The sequence below is a fragment of the Tenrec ecaudatus genome, chromosome 5 (genome assembly GCF_050624435.1).
Source record: "Tenrec ecaudatus isolate mTenEca1 chromosome 5, mTenEca1.hap1, whole genome shotgun sequence".
In the NCBI taxonomy this organism is placed as follows: domain Eukaryota; kingdom Metazoa; phylum Chordata; class Mammalia; order Afrosoricida; family Tenrecidae; genus Tenrec; species Tenrec ecaudatus.
Genome location: NC_134534.1, coordinates 83,962,108 through 83,987,840, shown reverse-complemented (window position 1 = coordinate 83,987,840; position 25,733 = coordinate 83,962,108). Strand labels below are relative to the sequence as shown.

Genomic DNA, 25,733 nt, shown 5'->3' with positions numbered 1-25,733 from the left:
CTATTAAGAGTCACAGAGATTTAAAAATAAGAAATAGCATATTGTACTCCAAAATCATCTTTGTGTGAATTTACTATTCAAGAGGTTTTTCAAGAATTAGAAATAAATCTAAGCATGTACTGTAAATAAGAATCCTGTCAATAATTTTGTCCTTGGGTGGCACAAATGGCATATGCTCAACTACTAATGTAAAGATTGACCATTTGAACCTACTCAGCAGAGAAAAGGCTTGACAATCTGTTTCTATCAAGTTTATGACCAAGTAAATCCTTTGGAGCAGCTCTGCGCTGAAAGATGTGGAGTCGGCATGAGTCAAAATAGATTTGACAGTGATCATTGTGTTTGTTTGTTGGTCACTGTCAGCATTGCTGTAGACAGACAGATTCTTGAACACACTTGATCGATATCCCTCACTGCCCACTCCCCACACCCTGGTTACCTTTAGGTTGCTCTCTTCAGGAAAAGACATCCATGTATCCCCAGTGCACCACCATGGAAAAATGTTAGGCTTTGCGTGTAACCTTGTAAAAGATCACAGTTCTCAAGAAACTTCCTTAATTCAAAATTATCTGATGTCCCATTCTCTGTACATTAAGAACATTGCATTTCTATGTCTCTTCCCTCAAATTCCGTAAGAGATCGCTGCATGACCAATTGATCTGAAGGACATGTACATTGATCTTTAATTTTCATTAAATTGAAATTCTTGAAACTCAAACTGTATCACCAGTTATTGCATTAACCAAGTCTAGAACAAGGTTCCACACATAGGCAATATGCAGCCCACCTCTGCTGAAACCCCACAGGGAATGCCTTCAACCCGGCAGGTGCGGGAGTGCAGCAATGCACGAGGACGACTGCTTAATAACTTCCAAGTTGTCGTGTCATCATCAGTCTCACCCTTGTTGCTACTGTCAGTTGACATTGAGTTGGCTCCAATTCAGGTGACTCCATCTTAACAAAAAGAAACACTGCCCAGTCCTACACCCCCATCATTATTGTTTCAAGTTTGAGTTCATGGCGGTCAGGGCGTCAATCGAGCTCATTGACGTTTTCCCTTGCCCTCCACTGTGCCTCTGCTTTGCCAAACAGGATGTCATCCATCAGCAATTGGTCCCTCCGGGCATGTCCAAAGTGACTCCAAGTCCCGGATACAATTCTGTCATCCACGGGGTTTTCATTGGATCATTTTTGAAGTCGATCGCCACGCCCTGCTTCCCACGCTGTCTTCGTCTGGAAGCTACACTGCACGTGTCTACCATCAAGAACTCTGGTGTCATAGGGTCATCGCTGCCACAAAATATATAATCAAATGCGAGTCATCACATATGACAAACTGACAAAGGGGTGATGGTTTGTAGCTTATAAAAAATCGATTAGCAAATGGGAAAAGAAGTCGTGTAGTCTTAGCTTTTCACCACCTTAGATTAGCACTAAATGTAATCGGATAACTTCAATATACATAGAAGCCAATGGAAACCACAGCTGTTCAGTATATAGGCCTTTGTTCCATAATATTTATATTTTTGGTTCCTTATGACTTCTCTTTGGCCAGATTATGATTTGGTGTTTTAAGAAACTTATATTTTCTTTCTTTACATTTTTGGCTCATATTAAAAAAAAACTTTGATGAAGTTTTATTGCATCAACAATGAACTCTGCTTAATGAAATGTATTTAATACAGTTTACAAAACTGGATACAATGAAGTAACCAGGGAAGACCTTCAACTGGAAATTTGCATTTCCATTCCAGATATACTAAATCATAATCTACATTTTAACAACATCCACATGGCAATTTTGTTAAAATGGGGATTCTGATTCAGCATACCAGGGGTGGAAATGCAAATCTTACTAAAATGCAGATTATGATGGAAATAAAAATTCTCAGCAGAAGATGGAACTGGAATGAACTTGTTCGAAGCACTGGAAGTATCAAGGAAAGAAATTGGGTAAATTCATGGAATTAAGTCCTGGTGATGTTGTGACAACAATGGTTTTATTATTTTGTTTTGTCACTGTAGGGCAGGCATTAGACTGCTCACCACCGATCAGTGGGTCAAACCACCAGCCATCCCGAGGGAAAAAGATGAGGCTCTCTGCCCCAGTAAGGATGCACAGCAGGATACAAAGCATCCCTACGAGTAGAGAATGAAACAGTGCCTTGTCCTGTGCCATCTTCACAATTGTTCCTATTTGCAAAGGGACTGCTAAGCAAATCGTCAGAGAAGCTGGTTATTTTAGGAAGAACAGAGCTTCAGGATTGGATGAGTTGCTTTAGGCAAATCTGCTGCACAAGCCTTCCTTGGAGTATTAAAAACAAGGATGTTACTTTGAGGACTAAGGTGCACTTAACCCAAGCCATGGTCTTCTCCATCGTTCCATAGAAATGTGAAAGTTGGATATTGCAGTGTTACAGTCACTATGGGTCTGGTCGCTATGGATCAGTCCAAGACACCTATCAACAACATGAATAGAACTCACTGACTTCCTGGCTATTTTGATCAGAGTGTTGAGATATTACATCATTCTCCTTAGCAGATATACTTTAAGTTTACTATTTAAAATTTCAAAACTCTTTTAATACCTTCTTACCCTTGAACCCAGTATTTTCACTTTTAGGTATAAATCTCTGAGAAATAATTAAAGCTCTTCATAATGATTTAATTCTTAATGTGTTTATCATAGAATACTTTATTATAGTCAATATAGATAATAACTTATGATTTCAAAATAAGAAAACAATTGGATAATTGATATGTTAGTACATATTGATTGTGGAGGTTTCATTTGAATTATTTATTTATTTTGATCGTGGAGGTCTTAAAGGGCAGTTAATAGGCCACAAGTCAAAATCAGAAAACATTAAAATAAGAGTCCTTATTCCTTTGGCTGCGAGAAGGGCCTTATTGCCAGCATTCTACTGTGAATTATTAAAATATAGAGCTCAGTTTTCAACCAAACAGTTGTTGCTATCTGTTAGTAGGTACCATCAAGTTAGTGGCAATCTCTGCACATTGGAAAAAACACTTCTTGGTCCTGACCCATCCTCATAATTGTTCCCATGTTTGAGCCCATGGTGGCGGCCGCAGTCCTTCCTCTGTCACCCACTTACTTTACCAAACATGATGTAGGAAAATAGCCATTAAACAAGAAACAACAAACACTAACCATTAAGAAGAAAAAGACTGATATTTTACTGATTACTATTAATAAAAGGACACCTTTAATGAAGGAGAACCTCAAAGTAACACACAAAACAGTGAAGGACTCGCATTCTGAACACTGTAAGAGTTTTATCAAACCAATAAATTGTACTAAATAACAGGAAACATGGGCAAGAAATTGGAACAGATACGGTATATAATTGTGTATAAGCTCAGTTTTCCAGCACATTTTAATGCCATTTTGTGGTAAAATTAGGTGCGTTGGCTGATATTCAAAATGAGGATGTTTGAGTGGTCAATAAATTAACAAAAAAGAGGTTATATCTTGATTATTATCAGGGAATACAAATTAAAATAAGTTTAAAATATTAGCTGTAATTGATACTAACAATGCTACATTCTAGCGGGGATTTCGGGCAGTCTCAATGACTACACAGTGCTGCTGGGGCTAGAGATTTCTGCAACCACTTTGTAAAAGGCTTTCAAATTATTTACTAAATTTCAATTCACGTGGACCCTCTGACTCAGTAATTACACTTCTAGGTATAAACTCAAGAAAAAATGTGTTTGTGTATACCAAAGGCGTAAATATGCCTATTGCAAGTGTGACAGTTTATTTTAGGTATCAACCTGGCTAGGTTATGGTTTGCAGTTGTTTGATTGAACGTGACCTGTTGTTATTAAGTGGCTACATGTATTATTATAGATTAAATCTAGAAAGTGTTGTCATAAATTACATACTTGATTTGAAGTAAAGCAGATTAGCTTCTACATGTAATCGAATGCCAGACGCTACTGCTAGAGGCGATGGAGTCAGTTCCGATGCACAGAGACTCTGCTCAACAGAACGCAACACGGCCTGGTCCCGTGCCATCCTCACAACTGTTGTTCTGCTTCTGCCCATTGCTGGAGCCACTGTTTCAATTGGTCTCATGAAGATCTTTTTGCTGCCCATCTGCTTGACCAAGCATGATGTCTTTTCCCATAGGTATATTTCTCTGGATAACCTGTGTAGTGTGTGTGAGATCATCTTTGAAAAACTTTATTTGGCAGCTAAAGGTCTTAAAAGCAAAAAAGGGAGTTTCCTTAGGGTGTGTTCTGTTTTCAACTACTCCTGTTTTGTCAGAATGTTTGCCTAACTCTTTCTGTCGCCTGAACTATCTCACTGAGGTTGAGCTGTAAGTCGGCAGGAATCCCCAGTCTGTTACATGACCTGTGGATTTTGGATCAACAGCCCCCAAGATTGTGCACAGCAATTGCTTGAAGTGAATTTATCTAAATCTTTATCTCATGGTTGTCTTTCTTTAGAAATTACTAAGGCAGTTGTATTATTCCTAATACCTCCAACACGAGACAAACCAAGTGTCCGTCAATAATCACAGAATATATATATCTATATAGAACAATAAAAATAAATGAGTTACACCTACATTCAGCTACATCTCACAGAGCTGATTGAAAAAGTCGTCCCCCACCCCCGCCATGTGATATCATTTGTTTGAAACTGAAAACCCTTCAAAACTAATTGTGAATAAGATTAGTTACATTGAGGAATGTGTGAATTATGGAATGGAAAACGGATTCACTCTGTAAAATCAATTCATAATAAAAGTTAAAAAAAAGTAAAAGGATGAAACTAAGCACAGAAGCCAGCAAGCAGAGATGTGACACCGGTGCCATACCACGTAATGATAACTAAGGGCCCTGGAGCAAGAAACAGAAAACAAGACACTGCTCTCAGAGCGGGCAAAGGGGAAAATGCCTTTTTTAGAGGCAAAGCCCCGGATGGGAACTTCTAGCCTCCTGAATTGTGAGAAAGTAAATATAAACATAAATAATTTACTGGATTTCAATTAAAAGTAAACAAAGAACTAATTTATGTTCACAATAGTGAGCTCACAAAGAAGGGAAGTGTTAAGAGGGTAAAAATGGAGCATCTTTGATGTTATTAATGTCCTTTTGATTTCAGTTGTAGTTTATTATATTGTGTACTTTTCTCATAGTTGTTATCCTTTAAAAATAACACATAAATACAGAACAGAAGTATATAGAGAATGAATGTTGGTAATAAAGGGAAAAAGCATATAGACAAATTTTTCAAAAAGTTTGTCTTTGTAGAGAAAGAAAGTTACATGGAAATAACTAGAGCTGGGTGATGTGTCAATTTTCTTCTTTTATGAAAATCAGAGTTCTTAGAGTATGTTAATGTGCTGATGGCAATGATCCAGTAAAAAGAAAATAAACCTAAAGCAGGGAAGAGAGAGGCTAATGCCAGGAACAAGATTTGTGAGTGAGAGGAGGATGATTCGGGACTGGAAAGGAGAGCAGGTTTTAGATGGGATCAGGTTCAGTTGAGCAGGCTTTAGATGGGAGCAGACCCAGCTGATCCATTGTAAATGGAGGAAAAGCTGGGCATGTGGGTACAAAGGCAGACAGATTCAGTGGCAGACTGATGAGATCATTGTTATCTGCTTGCTTATTTTCTCAGTGAAATAAGAAATTAGGCCAACAGTTAATAGTAATAAAGGGAGAGTACTGGACAATGGAAGTCATGTAAGAGAATACCGAAGTCATTTTAAAACATTTCGAATTTACTGGAGAAATAAAGCAGGATGGATGCACAGTTCTGGCTGGGTGCTTGAGATCCGAGGGAGCCCTGCTGGCGCTGAGGGATAGGCTGGGCAGCGAACGGCAAGGCTCATGATCCCAACCCACCCCTCCCGTTCCTGAATCTGTGGGAGAAAGAGGAGACTGTCTGCTCTTCCGGAGATGCGCAGTCTCAGAAACCCTATCTCGGTTGCTTTCCTTCACAGTCGACTGCTGACACAGGGTAGCCATAAATTTAGGAAAAGCCTCAACTTGCTAAATTCAACAGCGTGGGTGTTTTGCACATGCCACAGTACCCATGGTCTAAAACTCACGCATTACCTCAAACTTTAACTCAGAAATCAGTGCAACAAGCTTAATTTTCAAGTGTCCTAGTTGGAAGCAGTACAAGTGAACCCTCCAAGTTGGAAGGTGTGTGTGCTACCTCTACCCTGTGGTTCAAAGCACTGCCAACTACATTACCCAAACTTCTCTACCAGCTGGTTTCCGGTCCGGTTTTGTCAATAGGTGGCCCTGGTGGGAGGCTGGACAGTGCAAGGACAATAGAAGTGGCTTTAATCTGGCTTTCACTTCAGATCAACATTCTATTATCTTTGGACAACTCTACCTTCCATCTCCATTCTGCAGCAGCTTTGGCCCTGTCAGTCTCAGCATCACATGGTCCCTGGAGGCACCAAGATCACCTGACAAACGTGCCCTCTACAGGACTCTTCCAGGTATCACTGCCGGTTGGCTTCCCTTAGCTTCTAGAATAGGTTCTTTGGCTGTGCCAGGCCCTACCCGGCAGGTTTGATCACCTCTTCCCCTTTCCTGTAGCCCTAAGGTACTTCATTTTCTTATTGGTATGCTACTTTTACAAAGCAGTTGTCATCAAGTTGCCTCTGATTGAGTTGACTGATGCATGGTGACCTACGTTTACTGCAGTAGAACTGTGCTCCAAACGGTTGTTGTTTTTAAGTATTCCATTATTGCATAAAATATATACAGCAAAGCATCCCTCCTTCAACAGTGTGCAGGCATAATGCTCAGCGATAGTGGTTACATTCTTTACACTGTGTCACTTTCTCATTTCTGTCTGTGGTTTCATTCCCACTGACTTAGTCTCATTGCTAGTAAAATTCTCATCTATGATTAGGGTACCTGTTATCCATTTGGTGCCATAGAGATCATTTTATAAATAGTTGTATTGGCATATAATTAATATATTATACAATTTAGCAATTCAATTATAGTAATAAGAGGTGTACAGTCATCACCACAGTCAATTCCAGGGTATTTCCCCCTTTCTCATATTCATTGCTCTTAGCTCCCCATTTTTTTTCCTCTCCGTCATTCCACTTCTCACTGCCCTTGAGTTCATCTGACTCACACTGACCCTATAAAGCAAGGTAGAATGGTCACTGTGCGTTTCTGAAACTCTAATCTTTTATGGGAATAGAAAGCCTTATCTTTCTCCTGAGGAGTGGCTGGTATTTCAGAACTGCTGACCTTGGGGTTAGCAGCCCAATGCATAACCAGTTAACCATCATTCAGGACTTTAAGTGGCTTATTCTTTGGAATAGATAACCAGCCCTGTCTAATAAACGTCTGGGTGGCCTCGGTCCTCTAATTTTTCAGCTAACATCGGGCATCGGGATCATTTGCTCTCTCCAGGGAATGAGCTAGATATTCTTAAGGGTTTCTCCATCCACAGTTCCATCATTTACCTTTTTGTATTGCCCAATAATAAGGAAAAGTTGTCCAAGCTGAGGCTGTATGGCCCCTGAGAGAGGGAGGCTAAGGTAGATATACTTTAAGGGCCCTGCCAATGAGAAAGGAATGGATTTTTCTTGAGGACAACCAGATGAATTAGGTATCTATAAATATCCTTTGTAGGATTTTTTTTAATGTTGTTTTATAAACTTTTAGTGAAAAGTAAACTTTGGGGACAAATTTTGTGCAGTGCTTAACACAACATCATGCACACAATAGAAATTCAATAAATGTGTTAATTAGCTAACTAAAATAGCAACTGCAAAGTAGACGGATCTAAGAGGACTTGGACGTGTTTCCCACACAGACTGGCACTCTCTCGCCTGCGCCTCTCCTCCTCTGTAGGAAGATGGGTGGAGGGCTAGGAACACTTGGAAACAAGTGGGGCTTGGCAGAGAAAGGACAGGCTTCAGGGTGGCTGCATCTCTGCTCTAACTCAAGCCTAGTAGTGGGAGCTAGGCTCTGTCTCTACCTGCTTTACTACAAAGATGAGAAAGATAAAACCCAAAGATTTATACTCAAGAGTTCTCACCTGGACATGACAATGATGTAGTTTTCATCACTCAGAGATTTCTTGATTACTCAAGGTAGCTAGGACAATATGCTTGAGGACAGTCCCTTAACATCACACTTCCCCCACTGCCTCAAAGATGCACGATAGGAGGGGAATAAAGAGAACTATTCAAGATAAACACTTCACCTGGGGGAATCCCTGGGTTTTGTGGACTACGGGATATGGAGAAATGAGAATAGAGGTGTTCTTTCCTGCACAGAAAAGTTTTCCTGGGACACATACTGAGGAAGGTATTCATTTGGGACATTCTTTGCACAACACAGCTATTCTTTCAGTAACTATTGAATAAGTTTCCACTGGCAGCAAGGGGCGATGGGAGTTTGAAATGGAGACGTTATGACAGTAGACTGGCATGAGAGCTTATCTACAGGGTAGCCTATTCTACCACTGGCCAGTTGAGTGCCTGGGCAGGCTGGCTGCGGATAATACACCTTCATAGAGGAGGGTGCATGGTATACCAGGACCCTAAACAACAGTTCCTGAGGAACAGCCCGGTTACCACCTACCCCTCACTATCAACCACCACTGAGTTGATTCTGGCACGTAGTTACCCTGTATAATGTTTCTGAGACCATAAATCTTTATAAGCACGTATAGCCTCATCTGATGGGCTTGAAGGATAGACTTTGGACCAAGCCTTCCAAAGCTTGACTTCCATAGCACTATTAGGTCTTTCTCTGACTCCCGTGGAACCCCAATAAAGATCAGCTATCTGAGAAAGGCCTATGGATGATCATTTGTAATTGGACCAGTATCTTTTCTGACAACTATGGAGACCTGGGTCTGGATGACTAGACCCAAGCACTCACTGATTTAAGATCATAGAACGAAAGTGACTTCTTGATCAACTTGCCGGTTGTACATGTTTTCAAGGTCGCCCAAACAGCACGATAGAATAACTCAGACAGTGTACCTTCTCCTTCTGCTTGCACCACTCAGACAGAACAAAGAGTCCTAAGTCCTGCTGGCGTTGAGCAGCCTCAAGACTTTGGCTGCCCTTTACAAGTTCAGGCTCAAGATTGCTACACTTTTCTCTCTCACCCCTGATGACCACAAATGGCTCTTCTGTGGACGCCCTACTTTTCCTGTGCAATCCTTGCCCTCTCAGTCACGTAGCTTCCAGTTGGAGGTTTCTTTCTGCTTGCCAATGTCCCATCCGTTCAAAGGTCTGATAGTTCCCTCTTCTGAAACCTCATGCATGTCTAACCAAAACTACTTGGTTTATTAAGGGTTTTTATGACTTCACATTTGGGTTATGCCTCCGGTATTCCTACATTCACCTGCTGTCAAACATTCCTCCTGTTATTTCCCGGCTGTAAGGACAAAGCATCCCTCTCTCCCGTGTCCCTCTCTTCTTTCCTTCCTTCTATCAGAATAAATAGAGAATGGGATATGGGATTAGAGACCCATGGCATATGTACCATAACTCCCTGGAAGGATAGAACACATGATTATTTGTTGTTTCAGCTTTGTATGTAAGTTGGACCTCCTTATATGTTCAGGTTTAAGATTCGGGCTAAGAGGGAGTCCTGATCTGGGCATAAGAACCATCCTATACTTTCTGGAACAGTACCAACAGAGGAAAGATCTTCCTTTGCTTAAACAGTTCTCCACGATGAGGGTAAGCAAGGTTACAGTTCATACACGAACAGGTTTACTCCAAATAAATGGTGTTTAGATATGTCTCTGCAATCATTAGGCATCTGCAGACAAGTTCTCTGAGTAATACATTTATCTTTGTCTGGTTAGAGGACCTTCAAAAATGTCTAATCAAAACATATGCTTTCATGGGGATCTACTGAGCCATTTAAATTCAATATCCAGAGGTCAGTCAAAATGTTACGGTGAAGCTTTCTTGGAATTCTGAGAAATCTTGATATATTTTCTCAAAGTACACAGGACAAACATGGGGCCTTATCATGAGGAAGGTGTAAAAAACTTGAAAACTGCATTTATGAAAAAAGTCAGGCAAATTGTAATTAGGAATGTTTTTCCTCCAGACAATGCACTTGCTCATTCTAGGAGGGCAATAATGTTTACCTAAGAGAAGGTCATTCGGAAATGTCATCCTACCTACTTACTCTACAGCCTTGATTGTGCACCTTTATATTTATTTTTACTCCTAGAACTGAAAGCACATTTAACATAAGCACAATTTTATCAAAAGATATAGCATCTGGAGTCTTAAAGGCCTGAAGTTAAATAAGCGGCCATTTAGCAGAGAAGCAACAAGCCCACACGGAAGAAACACATCAGCCTGTGTGATCATGAGGTGTCAACAGGATTGGGTGACAGACATCAAAACACCACAAACAAACAAACAAACAAACAAACAAACAAACAAAACCATATTGTTGAGAACGAGAGAGGTCAGAGAAGAGACCCAAGACTTATCTGTAGACAGTGGGACATCCCCTCACAGAAGGGTCACAAAAGAGGGATGAATCAACCAGGATGCAGTATAGCACCTTTGAAACACACAATATTCCTCTGGTTCTTTGAGGCTTCCTCACACCCTACTGTCATGACCCCAGTCCTGCCATTCACTGAGGGCTAGACCAGAGCATCTACACAGGTACAGATAAGAGATTAAAAACTCACATGGAATCCAGGAACAGGAATGGGAGTGTAGGGGGAAGATGGTGAGAGGAGGGGAGGAAGGGGGAATTGATTGAATGATCAACACATAACCTCCACCCCCTCCCCACCAGGAACACAACAGAAACCGTGGGGGAAGGAAGATGACGGTTGGAGTAAGATATGAAAATAAGAATGATTTATAAGTTATCAAGGGATCACCAGGGATGTGTGAAGAGGAGCTGATACCAAGGGCTCAATAGAAAGTAAATGTTTAGAAAATAATGATAGTGATGCATGTACAGATAATATATGGATTGTTATAGGAGTTGTAAGAGCCCCTAATAAAATGATCTTTTAATAAAATAAAAATAACATAAATTTAAAAAAATTAAAAAGCTCAGTTTAAGTTCTTCATAGATGTCCAAACTGTCATTTGGACATGCTGCCAGTTGAATAGCACAGGATTCTTTGGGGAAAGATTAGAGACATGGAAACACCACTTTGAGAAGCCCATCGATATTCATGGAGAATATTTCAAGGAATAACGGCTTGACATTTTGTTATTTTTGTTTAATAAAGGCATCTATGATTTTGTATTTACCCTCCTACATCTGCTCCAACCTTCAATATGGATTATACTTCAACACACACACACACACACACACACACACACACAAATCCTCACAACTGGATTGATAGGAAACATCATGATAACTGGAGAAAACGCCGTTTGTCCAGGATTTCATTTCTCTGGACAATCAATCACAATCAATGCCTGTGGAAGAAGCTGTCAAGAAATCTTACTGTATTACAGTAGGAAATCCACTGCAAAAGAGCTCCTCAAAGTTCTAAAAGCAAAGATGCCACTTTGCAGAGTAATGCGTGCCTGGCCCAAGCCATCACATTGCTAATCCCTTTGTATGAATACAAAAGCTGGGCAACAGAGAAGGCCAACGAGGAATTGATGTCTGCGTTCGGGTGTTGGTGTGGTGAAGAATGTTGAGTATCCTGTGGCCTGTCTAGGGAATGACCAAGCTTGGAACAGTGCCGGGAGAAGTGCAGCTGGAAAGCTCCCCGGCAGTAAGGATGGGAGACTGCATCTTACTTTGTGCGTGATGTGAGGAGAGACTGTACTGGGAAAAAGACATATGCTTGGCAAAGCAGAAGGCCTGGAACAAAGAGGAAGCCCTTAAACTAGATGGAGTGACACAGCGGCTGCAGCAATGGACTCAACGAACCAGGAGCAATTGTGAGGATGGCCCGGACCAAACAGCGCTCCTGCTGTTACCTTTAGGAGCTGGAACCAATTTGCCGGCGTCTAACAACAACCACGATAGACCCTAACCTCAGACACAGTCGGTTACCTCTGACCTATGCAGGTATTCAGTAAGGAGAGCTGAGAAAGGACATCACAGCTACAGAGGTTTTTAGGGTTACAACTTCTATAAAGAAAATACAAAATTGTAAGATAAGATAAAATAATAATTTATGAGTTATTAAGGGTTCATAAGAGAGGGGGGAGCGGGGAGGGAGAGGAAGGGAAAAAAGGAAAATGAGGAGCTGATTCCAGGAACCCAGGCGGAAGGCGAATTTTGGGAATGAGGGCAACAAATGTATAGGTGTGCTTTGCACAAATGATGTACGTATGGATTGTGATAAGAGTTGTATGAGCCCCCATAAAATGATTTAAAAAATACAAATTTCAGCATCTGTTTTCAAAGGTCATATTTTTTGTTGATTAGTCACTATTTTTAAAATGACATCCTTCATAGAGCATTGGATGGTGGAAACCAAGTTAAAAAAGGGATTTAAACCCTGGAAAATGGTGATTTTAGATTTAAACCCTGGAAAATGGTAATTCCAGGTATAGTCATCATGCATGAAAGTGACTTGCAGACTTTAAACCATTATCTTCCTTTTGAATAAGAATATATTTGATATTTTCACTGATAGCAGAACTCTTCACTGACTTCATACCCGGCCCATTGATTATTTGCATTTATACAAGGATAATGTTTTTCCATTTAAATTCCAAGAATCTTTTACTTAACTAAATTGGCTTATCACATTTATTTTCCTTTTCCTAGAACGCAAAAGCAGAGTTCCTGTAATTCACATTTATTTAATTTAAAAGCTGGTCCCTTGGTAAGTGGGGTTGTCAACCAGCAGAGAATAGTCTCTATAATCCATCTCCCTGGACGGGCTTCTCTACAAGTCGCCAAAGGAACCAGGTAGTATTAATATTGCCAGAACATTTTTTCATGTACCGATGGCCATTTTCTTTTTATAGTTTACTGTCGGGTATTTCCACTCTTTGGTCTTTAACACATCTTTCTCCCATGGTCCTTGCCCAAAACCAGTAACAATAGTATTAGCTTGTTGCTGTTAACTGCTCTCAAGTCGGGACTCAACTCATAATACAACACAGAATGAATTATTAGCTTGTCTCTGTTATCCCCAGGATCACCTGCCAATTAGATTATTGTGAACCCCAGGGCTTTCCGAAGTGGATCCCTAATTAGTAATAGCTCCACGGGAGGCGGGATGCACACTCACTCTGAAATTCCCACTGAAACCTGTTCAAATCATAGCAATATTTAAGCCTCCAGTCATGACTGGGTGAGACAATATATGAGGTGCACTGCCATAGAATTGAACCTGAGCCTCCTTCATTAATGGTGAGGCAGTCTACATTTGAACCACCACTGTCCCATATTGACCACCCTGCCTTGATCTTAGGGATCTTCAGATCTGCCTATCTGCTAACCACCCTGAGAGCTATAGGAAGCCTATTCCCTGTGTTGCTCTTGTTAAGTGCTGTGTCAGTCAAGGTGGACTAGAGAAACAAATACACAGACACTCATGTGTATAAGAGAGTTTTATATGAAAGAGCAATTGAGAAAACATCCCAGTTCAGTCCAGATCAAGTCCATAAGTCCGATATTAAGCTAGTCCATAAATTCCAGATAAACTCCATAAGTCTGATATTACCCCATATGTTGACACTAGTCCATAAATTCCTCTTTAGACTCATGTAGCCATGCGATGAGTCTGAATGCAAGAAGGTCACAGCCCAGTGGGTGGAAAGTCTTGTGGATCTAGTGGTGGTAGAAGCATTTCAGGGCTGGCAGGGGTATCCACGTGGCTCCTCCAGGTCCATGGCTCTGACTGCAACAGCATAGCTCCAGCAGGCTTGTTGTCAGTAATGTCTCACAGGGAGTGAGTGTGTATCCTGCCTCCAGTGAGCTATTTATCTCCTTAGCACCTCCAAATGATGTCATCAAGCTGTGACCTAATTGGCAGGCTAAACTCCACCCCATACACCCTCAAGTCTCAAACTGATGACAGATTGTCTAACTACCCAGGTGCCATGAAGTCTTTCGTAACTCATAGCAACCCTATGCACAACAGACTGAAGCACTGCCCGTTCTATGCCATCCTGGCAATTGTTCTTATATTAGAGCCATTGTTGCTGGTACTGTGTCAGTTCATCTTGTCAAAGACCTGCCTCCTTTTCATAAGCATGATGGCTTTTTCTAGGGACTGGTCTCTCCTGACAACATGTCCAAAGTATGTGAGACGAAGTCTCACCATCCTTGCCTCTAATGAACATTTTTGTTGTATTTTTTCTTTCTTTCTTTTTAGTAACTTTATTATTCATTTTATGACTAGAAGTAGAAATAAAGCAAGTCAAGAAAAAGTTTCACCAAGGTTTCTAAACAGTATCTGCTTGTTTTACTGTTGTTCACTCCATTAACACAGAGCAGGGCTCTGAAATATTTGGGTTTCAAATATATGTGGGTACAGTATTAATATTATCTGTAGCTAGTATTGAACCACTGAAGATACAAGGCTAACCAGACGCATTTGGCCTTAACATTAACAATAGTTCTTTTGTATTGTTCCCTCCCCCACAAGATTTCATAAATAGAACAATTCTAGCTGTACTTCTTTTAAGACAGACTTGTTTGTTCTTTTGGCAGCCCATGGCACTTCCATCAGCACCATGATTCAAATGCATCTATTATTTTTCCATCTTCCTTACACAATGTCTGACTTTCACAAGGATATGAGGCAACTGAAAATACCATGGTTTGGTCAGAACGTGCTTGCTTTTCCACACTTTAAAGAGGTCTTGTGCATCAGATTCATGCAGTGCAATGCCTCATCTTATCTCTTAACTGCTGCTTCCATGAGCATTGATTTTAGATATAAGCAAGGCAAAATCTTCGGCATTTTCAATCTTTTCTCTACTTATCGTGATGTATTGTTCCAGGTGTAGCCGTTTGGTTTTCTTTACACTGCAATGTAATCCATACTGAAGGTTGCGATCCTAGATTTCATCAGCAAGTGCTTCAAGTCCTCCTCGCTTTCAGCAAGCAAGGATGGGTCACCTCTATATTGAAGGGTGTTAATAAGCCTTCCTCCAATCCAGATGCCACATTCTTCTTCACAGAAATCAGTTTCTCTACTTGTTCCACATAAATATTGAACAGTATAGTGAGAGGGACCACCCTGACACGCACCTTTCCTGATTTTAAACCATGCACTATCCCTTTGTTCTGTTCACACAACTGCCTCTTGATCTGTGTACAGGGTCTGCAAGGGTACCAGTGTAGTGTTTCGGAATTCTCATTCTTCTCAAGGCTATCTAAAGTGTGTTGTGATGCACACAGTCGAATGCCTTGGCATAGTCAAACACAAGTAAACATTTTCCTGGTATTCTCTATTTTGAGCCAAGATCCATCTGACATCAGCAATGACATCCTTTGTTCCACATCCTCTTCTGAATCCAGCCTGAACCCCTGGAAACTGCCTGTCAATGTACTGCTACAACCAGGGTGGGATGATCTTCAAGAAAATTTCGCATGCATGTGATATTAATGGTATGATATTGTCCTATAAGTTGTGCATTCTGTTGGGCCACCTTTCTTTAGATGGAGAGCAACTACAGAACTCTTCCAGACAGTCGTTCGAGTAGCTCTATTCCAATTTTTTTTGGAATGGATATGTGAGTGCTTCCAGAACTTTATCGGATTGTTGAACATTTCAATTGGTATCAATTCTTGGAGCCTTGTTTTTGGCTAATGCCCTCATTGCAGCTTGAACAATTTCCTTTGGTTCACGCACGGGTTCTTGCTCATATGCAAGATTCTTATAGATAAATGAAATTTAACAGCAAATTTTGCCTTCGTCCAGAATGATATCTGAAGTGCACATTCTGTAGTATACTGGATATTACTGAGTTAAATTTATTTGCTAAGCTGTGGTAGTTACATAATTCCTGCCAACTTGAGGGTATTAAAGCTTGATGACCTCATTTGGAGGCTTGAGGGGGATAAAGAGCTCACTGGATGTGAGCCGCTCTCTCTCTCTCTCTGATTCACATTCCTGTTGACAAGCCACATGCAGCCATGCTTATGGCAGCCACAGCCCTGAACTTGCTTCCCCTGCCATTGGATCCATAGGACTTTTCTCCCACCGGTTTGTGATTTTCCTGCATTCGTCATCCTTGCGTGTGTTGTGTGAGTCTGAAGAGGAATCTATAGACTATTATTGGGCTAATATCGAACTTATGGACTTGTTATGGACTGGAGTGGCATATTTTCTTAATATACAATTACTCTTTGCTATAAAGCTATCTGTTACACACGAGTGTCTCTGGATTTGTTTCTCTAGTCAACCTGGGTTGACATACTAAGCTGAAGAGATAACTTCTCAGGGAAGAGGCGGAATGCTAAGAACCACGAACTTTAAATCTTATATTTGATAAATAAGCTGATAAAGAGCAAGTGTTGCCTCTTCTTTGTGCTATTTCCTATAAAATTTAATATAACGTTCTTAACCTCAAAAGGTGACTTCATGTTCTTAGCCTGTCATGTGTTTTTCCTCCATTATCTCCATTGGCTGCAGAGAAAAAAACAAAACTTACCTGTGTCATTTTCTAAAACAAATAAAATTATGACTCTTATGGAGACACTTAATCTAACCTTGGATTAGAGAAAGATGACTTGCCACCTTCTGCCTTTTTACCTAGTTTTACTCCAGGTGATCTGCCTCCATAAAGATTACAGCCAAGAAAATGCGAAGACCGTTCTACTCTATGGGATCACTACGGATTAGAATCAACTAGACAGACCTAGCAACAACACGAGAGTTTTACTGATAAAACACATAACTATCTAGTTCTTTAATATTTCCTCCCCTCACTCTTATGGTTCTTGTTTTACCTCATTAATCTTGTTAGACATGAGTCTGTTCATTTGTATAATTAAGGTCATTTGAATCATGAAAGCCAAGATAGATAACCATTTGGAGGCAGCAGCACAAGTAATGATACCCTGCGGGTTCTGGTACAGGGGTGGAGCTGAGGGAGAGGAAGATAGCTGATAGCAATGTTCACTGTATAACCCACTCGAGGGGAACAAATAACAGAATTGTAGGTGAAGGGCTATATTGGATAGTGTAAGACATGGAAAATCACAAATAAATATGAATATATATATATGAACATAACAATAAGAGCTCCTGGGGGCTGTGGCGCTGGAGGGAGGGGATAAAGGGGAGCGGTTATCAAGAAGTTCAAGGAGAAAGAAAATGTTTTGAAACTGATGGCGGCAGCAATTGTACAATTATGCTTGATCTAATTGAATTATGAAGTTTTACAACATCTGTAAGAGCTCCCGATAAAGTGATTAATATGAAAAAAATACGTAACTATACGAAGGATTTTCCAAGGGTGAAGACTGGATTATTGACTGAGATTTAGTGTGCTTCTGCCATTCAATTTCACGTGTACACGCACATGCAGGAGACTGAGCCGAGCATGCCCTAGGTATCATCCATCTATGAGGCATCAAGGATTCAGAGCTGGAGAAGCCCTATCAAGTAGTTTAAAGGTGCCCTGATCTAATTTGTGACGCTTACACGTGTGCAGCCTGGAGCCCAGGGAGAACAAGGGGTTTGAACATTGAGCTAGTGAGGTACACGGAGCCAAGGCCTCCTTGGGCCCGTTCCATGCTCTTGCGCTACTGAAGCCAGCCCACTCGGGCCCTCACCCCACTCCGTGCACTCTATTTTCTTTCCTTGCAAACACTTCCCTTTCTCCTTATTCCAGTCTGTTTTCTTGTATCTGAAACCCATTCTCCACTGTGATTTTTTACCCTTTCTTCAGATTTCTTTGACCAAGTACACTCTAGTGTAAAGCCAAGGCTGGGTCAGTATTCAGGGAATAGATGGGTTGGTGGCTACAAATGCAGCCTCTCTGCTTTTTAGCTATGATATGCAGGGGTGGGTGAGGAACGTAAAACATTCAATCCAAAATTGCACGTTCATTGCAGAAAAATATTTTAAGGAGATTGTAGAGATTTTTCAGATTAACTGGATTAATTGTCAAGTTAAAGCCGTTATTTTAACTTAATGTCGTTAGAAAAATTCCCCTTATTAATCACAGCAGTCTCTATGGAGTTTTTACAAATTTCTCTAAGATAAAAAGGTTGGGTCCAGGTGCCATGTAGAGGGGCCAGTTGATTCTGAGAGTCTTCTCTTATTTACCTGTTAGGGATTAAAAGCTGGGCCCAACTAGCTACTTAGTCAGTGAAGACATCCTGAGACAGATCTGAGACATCAAGAACCTTATTGTTCTGTATCGTTGTTCACGGTCAATAGTTATTTCTCATAGTTACCCTGAAACCTGAGTTAATGCAAAGCATTGTTATGTGGCTCCACAAAGCATAAACTCCAAGGTAAAAGGTATATATTATCTAAGTATTCTGATTTAAAAGAGAATACCACAAAGACAGCCTGTTTTATTGCCGGTTCCCCACTGGTGAGCACTTTCTAATGTAAATGTAATATTTTGTCCTCTACTGTGAAGTGGCTGAATTGGATGTGCTACTCGGGAGTAAATACATACATTTTATCAAAAGCATGACTCTGGATATGATGGCAATGTGTATGTACCTGAAAGGAGTCAGCTAGGCTTGAATAAGATTTAAACAAAACGACCATATTACGAAAACTACTCAACATCATCTTCATGGAAATAGGATTGGCAGATCACCAGCAAGCTCTTAAATTTAGGAAGCTGCTGTTTAGCTATCATCCTTCCATCTTGTATTATATCTACTCATCTTTTGCCTTCCTCCAAAAATTATTTGAGGCAGTAGGCCATCAGAAAATAGTAAGGCATCTTTGTTAAATGTAAAATAGCATTACTAGTAAAGTTAAAAATAAAAGACTGAAACATAAAATATTAACCTGAGAGGACTACTAATCTTATGAAATTTAAGAGTATATAAATCCTTTAGTGTTAAATAATGACAATTTTCCACCTATGACTCTTCTATTAAATAAGAGGGAACTTCAAAAGGTTTGTGGGGGGAAAATCCATGATCTCTTAATTACATTTTTCTAGAAACTATTTGAAGCCCTCTTATAAATGGCCATACCTATAATTTCCATTAAACATACATCTCTTTCTCTGTGTATGTCTATACATACATATGAAAAGATTTGAAAGAGTTTGTGGGAAATGAATGGCAGCCCAGGACCGCCATAGATTTACTATTTTAATGCCCTCCTTGCTGTATTATGACATGTATTAATCTGGAAGAGATGATTCTACCTTTGTGACTGAATGTAATTGAAAGTTGTGCCCTATTACCAACCCCCATTGCGTGTATAAATAGGGTCCTATCACGTAAGAGATTAAACTGTACATGTTAATTCATGTATTGTGGTTCACAGTCATCCTATATTTATATAATTTGCTTTCCTCAGCAGCCTTCAAACAGGCAGCCATCCACATGAGGCATCAACTAAGTCCACATGGAAGAAGCACGCCAGCCTATGTGATCCAAAGACTGTAAATAACAAAATCCAAATCCATAGAAGGGAATGGTATCAGAGCTTAAACTGTGAACACCTAGTTTGCAGAAGGTTATGGATTATGGCGGAAGCCCAAAATCCATTTGCAGACTCCAGACATAGATTAAGCTTCCAGTGAATTCCCTGCAATCACAGTTGAGGGATGTAAATAGCCTTGTTATCAGACAGAGAGCTCTGTAAAGTAGATTACGGCAGATGTAGTTTGGTTAAAATTCAATACCTTAGCATTTGATATCCCTTTTGACTCATTTTTAATTTGCTCTCCTTTCTTTTTGAATGAGTTTTTATCTGTTTTACTTTATTATTTTTGTTGTTTTGCTTTTGGGAGGTATATTTTTCTGCATATGAAATCCAGGACAGATAAATCTATAGAGACAGTACCTGGATTAATTGTGTCTGGGACTTATGGCAGGGGAGGTTGGGGGGAAATAAAGAGACAAGAACAAATGGTATAAGAAGGAAGAAAATGTTTTGAAATTGATTGTGGTGAGATTATACTATTAATATGATTGAACTATTTAATTGTATGGTATGTGATTATATGCCAATAAAACTATTTAAAAGCTTATGGGAAAATTCTACTATTTTTCAATTGCAGTTTCCCAAAGAATTTTTAGAGCCCTCTTCTATATGCAGCTCTGTGATTTTTGAAATTATTAGGATAGCTAGATAGCGTCTGCTGACTCTATTCCTGTATAAAACCATACTATATTTTTACTACAATTGAACAGCAAAACAGAAATGTCTTTTTACAGTAGCCATGGCAAGCAATGAAGACAACAGCATGCAACACTCACAAATTCACTGGAAAAACATCAGGCATGTTAAAAAGGCAGCTCTGTATCTAAAAACAGCATTAGAAAAATTCCTTGGATTGTGACAAAAGTAGGCAGTGCATCTTTCCCCAAATACAGAAACCAAATTACAAGCCCTTACCTTGTAGGGCCTGTAAGCTATGAGTCTGTACGATAATGCAGAGCTGCAGGACCAGCTGAGGAGCACTTTCCAGAAAGGTGGCTAGCAAATGCAGCATACTCACATCTGCATATTCATACACCATTTTCCAGTAAAACCTCCATCTGTCATTTTCCCCACTCTGTCGGCTGCGAATGCCTAAGTATATGGTATGGAAATATCTAGAAAGAAAACAAGAGAGGAAAAAGATGAATGGTAGTTTATCATTCAAAAATCGGGGTTTTAACATTTTTCTTTCTTTAAGTCACCATATGAAAATACACAAGAAACAACTCGATGACTTATAACTTAAGACATTGAAAGTATCATTAAGTGCTCACTTTGAGAAGTCACTGCAATTTTGGTACTTACTAAAAGTATGCCATTGAACTGCATCAGAAAGAAAAGTAGGGTAACCTGTAGGTGGAAAGTCAGCTATAGATAGTACTTGCTATTTTTAAACCTACTACACGTGCGTTCTAGTGAGTTTCTCTGTGTGTTCAACTGTATTCATGAGATAAATTTCTCCTAAGATACATGCCCGAAATAATAAACTATATGTGCTTATAATCCTCCTATACTCTTTAAAAAATATTTTATTATTGGAAAATTTCAAACACCTATTAAAAGAGGGAAGAAAAAAAACACCCCATAATGAATCCACTCTACCCATCAGCCACCCTAAGAAACGGGGAATACAATATCAGTCATCTCTCATCCATACTTCTACTTACACCGCCTCAGCTCCTAGACCGCCAAACAATTTTTACTGCAAGTATTTTATTTAAAGTAATTAAACATATAACATAATATATCTACTCCACTGAAAAATCATAATAATATCCCAATCTCATCAAATATTATGTATTCATATCTTCTGGTTATTACATTAAAATATTTTGTTTGAAATGCAAATCAATTACTATCCATACATGGTGATATTTGATATACCACATATACTCGTGGATAAGCCGGGTTTTTCAGCACAAAAAAGTATGCTAAAAAACTGGGGTTTGGCTTATACACGGGTCAGTGGTACCCGAGTGAGGTGTAACATCTCCAGTGCCCAGTTATCTTGCGGGTGATTGCCATTTCTCCACTGTTTATTCAAAGCCCGCTGACACTGCAGGGCTTTGAATGTTTGTTTCCTCACATCTAACCAATCAGAGCCTTCCTATGATGTGGGCGGCTCCAATTCTCAGAAGCACCCGTAGTGATTCACTTAAACGCTGGCAGCTGAACTGGTACAGATGTGTCTGTGGCTGCACTCTGTCTCTCCCCTCTGGTCTCTGTGTTAATTCACATCCTGCATCCCCCTCCCACACGGACTCTCCCCCTCCTCCCGGCTAACACATCGCAGGGCCAGGGGGGCATTACCGTGAAAGTTCTTTTTCAAAGTCTTGTTTTTTTATCCTATTAGAAATGGATACTCTTGAACCGAAACAAAAACGCCAGTCATATGAGCCTGGTTTCAAAATGAAGGTTGTGTCAAGAGGAGAAGAGAGCAATAACAGTATTGCAAGTAGGGAATTCCGTGTTGACGAAAAGCAAGTGAGGGAGTGGCAGAAAATGAAGGCTGACTTGGAACAGATTCCAAAAGCTAAAAAAGCTCGTCGTGGTTTAATGTCTTTTTATGGGGCTCTGGAGAGTGAATTGCATGAATGGGTTATGGAGTGTCATCAAAATGGCTACTGCGTAACATGCATGGGAATCCACATACGTGCTCTACAAATGGCTAAGGATGACAAATATAAAGCACCAGGCATTGAAAATTTGCTGCATCAGCAGGATGGTGTACCCGCTTCATGAATAGGTTTGGACTACTATGTTTGAGACAAAGAACAAAGATTTTCCAGAAATTGCCACAAGATCTTGAAGAAAAAATTATGTCATTTCAGTCATTTATTATAAAATAAAGAAGGATTTATAATTATGATCTGGCAGATATTGGGAATATGGATGAAACTGCCATGACTTTTGATCTTCCAAGCAACAGCACTGTGGCAAGTTTAGGAGAAAAAAACCATTTTTCTCAAAACCACAGGAAATGAAAAAAAAAAAAGCCACTTTTCTATCACGTTTGGCTAATGGAACTAAGCTGCGTCCTGTCATTATTTTTAAAAGAAAGACCTTACCTAAAAAGATCAATTTCCCATCAAGAATTACTGTGTGTGCACATGTTAAAAGCTGGATGGATGAAGACGGAACAAAAAATGGCTGGAAGAAATTTGGAACTGATGACCAGGAGCAGCCTTAAAGAAAAAGCCATCGTTACCTGTTTGGGATATTTTCAGAGCCCACCTATAGGATGACATAAAAAAATTGGCAAAATCTAGTAAAGTTACTTTAGCCATTATTCCATGTGGGCTTACATCTGTACTGCAGCCTCTGGATGTATCTTTGAGTAAGCCTTTTAAAGACTGTGTGCGAAGGATGTGGCATGAATGGATGTCATCTAGTCAAGCCCGACTAACAAAAGGAGGAAATCTCATGAAGCCTGACATAGAGTTAATAGCAAAGTGGGTTCGAGATGCATGGGAAGACATTCCAGAAGACATGGTGCGACGTGCTTTCCAGAAATGTAGTATTAGTAATGCTGTGGATGGCAGTGAAGACTGCGCTTTGTATGAAAATGACAGCAGTGACGGTGATGACAGTGATCTCAGTGAGGACAGCGTCTATGATGACCTCACACCAGCTGGAGCTCTGCATTGGGATAAGGATGATGATGAGGAATCCAGTTTTGAAGGATTTTAAGTCTTTACATTTTAGCTTGGTTGCTGATTGAGCTCAGGGAATAATACTCTTAAGGTATCATTGTTGATCCCTTCTTGTTTTTGTTGAACCTATTTTCCACTTTTTGTGCTGGTTGTTAAATGACTTGTCCTTTTATTTAAAATAAATATTTAAATACATCACCCCACTGATGTCTCAATTTGTAGTAATTTTATTTTCATTTGTTTGGATTATTGACACTCACCAATAGCTTCTGCATTTTCCACCTAAGGCTTATACTCGAGTCAATCAGATTTTCTGGTTTCCCAGGTAAAAATTGAGTGCCTCGGCTTATACTCAGGTTGGCTTATATTCGAGTATATACGGTATATATTATATATATATTTTTTCAAATAGTTTTTGTTGTCTTAATTTTGGTGATTATATTTGCTTGGTGTGTTTAACATATCTGTCCTCTGTATTTTATGCATGAAGTAGTTATTTGTATATGTCATATAAGTAGGTAGACATTTGATCTGGTTCATAGATTGTTTTGAAAGATGATGTGTACTTTCATGAGGTAGACATAATGATTAATGGTTTCCTCCTATGATTTTATCACCCAGGATGATTTCCTTGATCCACTCATTTATTGTTATGTGTTTAGTGTTATGTTACGAATTGATTTTTCACTTACATCTACCCCATGCAACAGAATAGAAATGTCCCATAAGGTTTTATAGACTGTGCTTTTTATGTGAGCAAATGGCTAGTTCTTTCTCCTGTAGAGCAGTTAGGGGATTTGAATCACCACCTTTGTTTAGTTCCAAGTCTTTAACCATTATGTCATTCAAAAACTCACTGCCACTGGGTCAATTCTTACTCATAGCGAATCTTTAGGAAAGAGTCAAACTCCCCAGAAGTTTCCAAAGCTGGAAATCTTTATGGAAGCAGAGCCCTATGCTGGTGGTTTCAAACTTTCAACATTGAGGTTTGTATCCCAATTTGGAAGCCACCACCAAGAGCCCCTGCTATGCCATTGTAGCTAGGTGCCATCAACTTGGAACACTAAGTTCGATAGAAAGAAACACCACACACATTCACACACACACACACACACACACACACACACACACACACACACAGTTCTGCATCCTCCTCCAAACTGTTCTTATACATAAACCATTGCAGCTACTAGGTCAATCTGTCCTATCAACAGTCTTCCTCCTTTTCATTGTCCCTCTACTTTGCCACGCTTGTTGCTTTTCTGGCACCTTGGGAGTGGGGCACTAGAGAAACCAGAGTGGATGCTTGTTTGACCTAGGACTCATGGTAGCTTGTCGTCTTTAGCCAGCCAGAGGTCAGATATGGTATTGCAGTTTATCCATGTTGTTTTCTGGAAAGAATATGGGAAGTTAAACTTTCTTTGGTTGTTGTCTTTGGTTATTCCTGTTTGAAATGGTGAAAATAAATAAACTTCATTTTGATTCTTTAGTTGTTGAGGAAAATCCAACTGACTTCACACTTTATTTAAAGGATAGCTTCAGTTGCTAAAAAGTAATAATATTATAAATGTATCTCACAGCCTTTTCATGAATTCTATATTGGGCTGTCAAAAATGATTCTTGATGACACCAAAACTAATCCACGAGCTCATTCAGATTTATAGGGCAGCATTTATAGGATCCCTGGTGGTGAATAGGGTCAAGTGTTGGGCTGCTAACTGCAAAGTCAGCAGTTTGAAACCACCAGCTGAGGCGAGGCTTTTAAAATCAGTAAAGAGTTAGAGACTTAGCAACCCACAAAGGCAGTTCCATCCTGTCTTATAGGGTGGCTATACATCAGAACTGACTCGATGGCAGTGAGGTTTATGATTAGTTGGTTGGTTTTGGTTTTTCTCAATTTATTAACACACAATTTTCTTAATTATGTCTATCACAGTTTCCTTTACTGAAGGCTTTTTTAGCATGCCACTCAAATAACCAAAGATTGCTCACATCCTTCCTTTGTTTCATTGTGCCCCAGCATTTAGATTAAACTTGGTGACAGGAAGGAGAAGTATGAGAACAAGAAGGAAGTGAGGAAGGGTGTGAAGAAGGTGGTGGCCCCAGGCCATGGAGGCACAAGTGTTTATGTTGGGCTTGAATGGCAACTGAGGAGCAGTGAATGCAACTGGTCTGAAAGAGGCATGGATGTGTATTTGAGAAACGCCAAGGTTTATTTCATCCATTTGGCCTTCCATGATGAAGGCACATGATCAGGCAAAGGGAATCAATAATAACTTTCTGCCTAAGATATACATGCACTGGGTGAAATGTTTTATGTATGCTTCTTAATCAATGTTCTCTGAATTTTTATGAAGATGCTGTTATATACTCCCTCAGGCCCTTGAAAGTTTTTACCATAGGAGGTTTCAGTAATGTAAAAAGGTCACACATCTGGTAAGTAGAGGTATTAGTCATAAGAGGCATATCTGTCTGCTTCGAAGTCCATG

General features: G+C 39.8%; 1 protein-coding gene across 1 annotated transcript in view; it reads right to left on the bottom strand.

The window, feature by feature from the left end:
* The window catches only part of XKR4 (XK related 4), a 386,973-nt gene that overhangs the window by 153,336 nt on the left and 207,904 nt on the right, over positions 1-25,733 (bottom strand). The window contains exon 2 of the mRNA XM_075549673.1: positions 20,507-20,706. Coding sequence (XP_075405788.1) covers positions 20,507-20,706 — 200 coding nt within the window. The remainder of the gene's footprint in view (positions 1-20,506; positions 20,707-25,733) is intronic.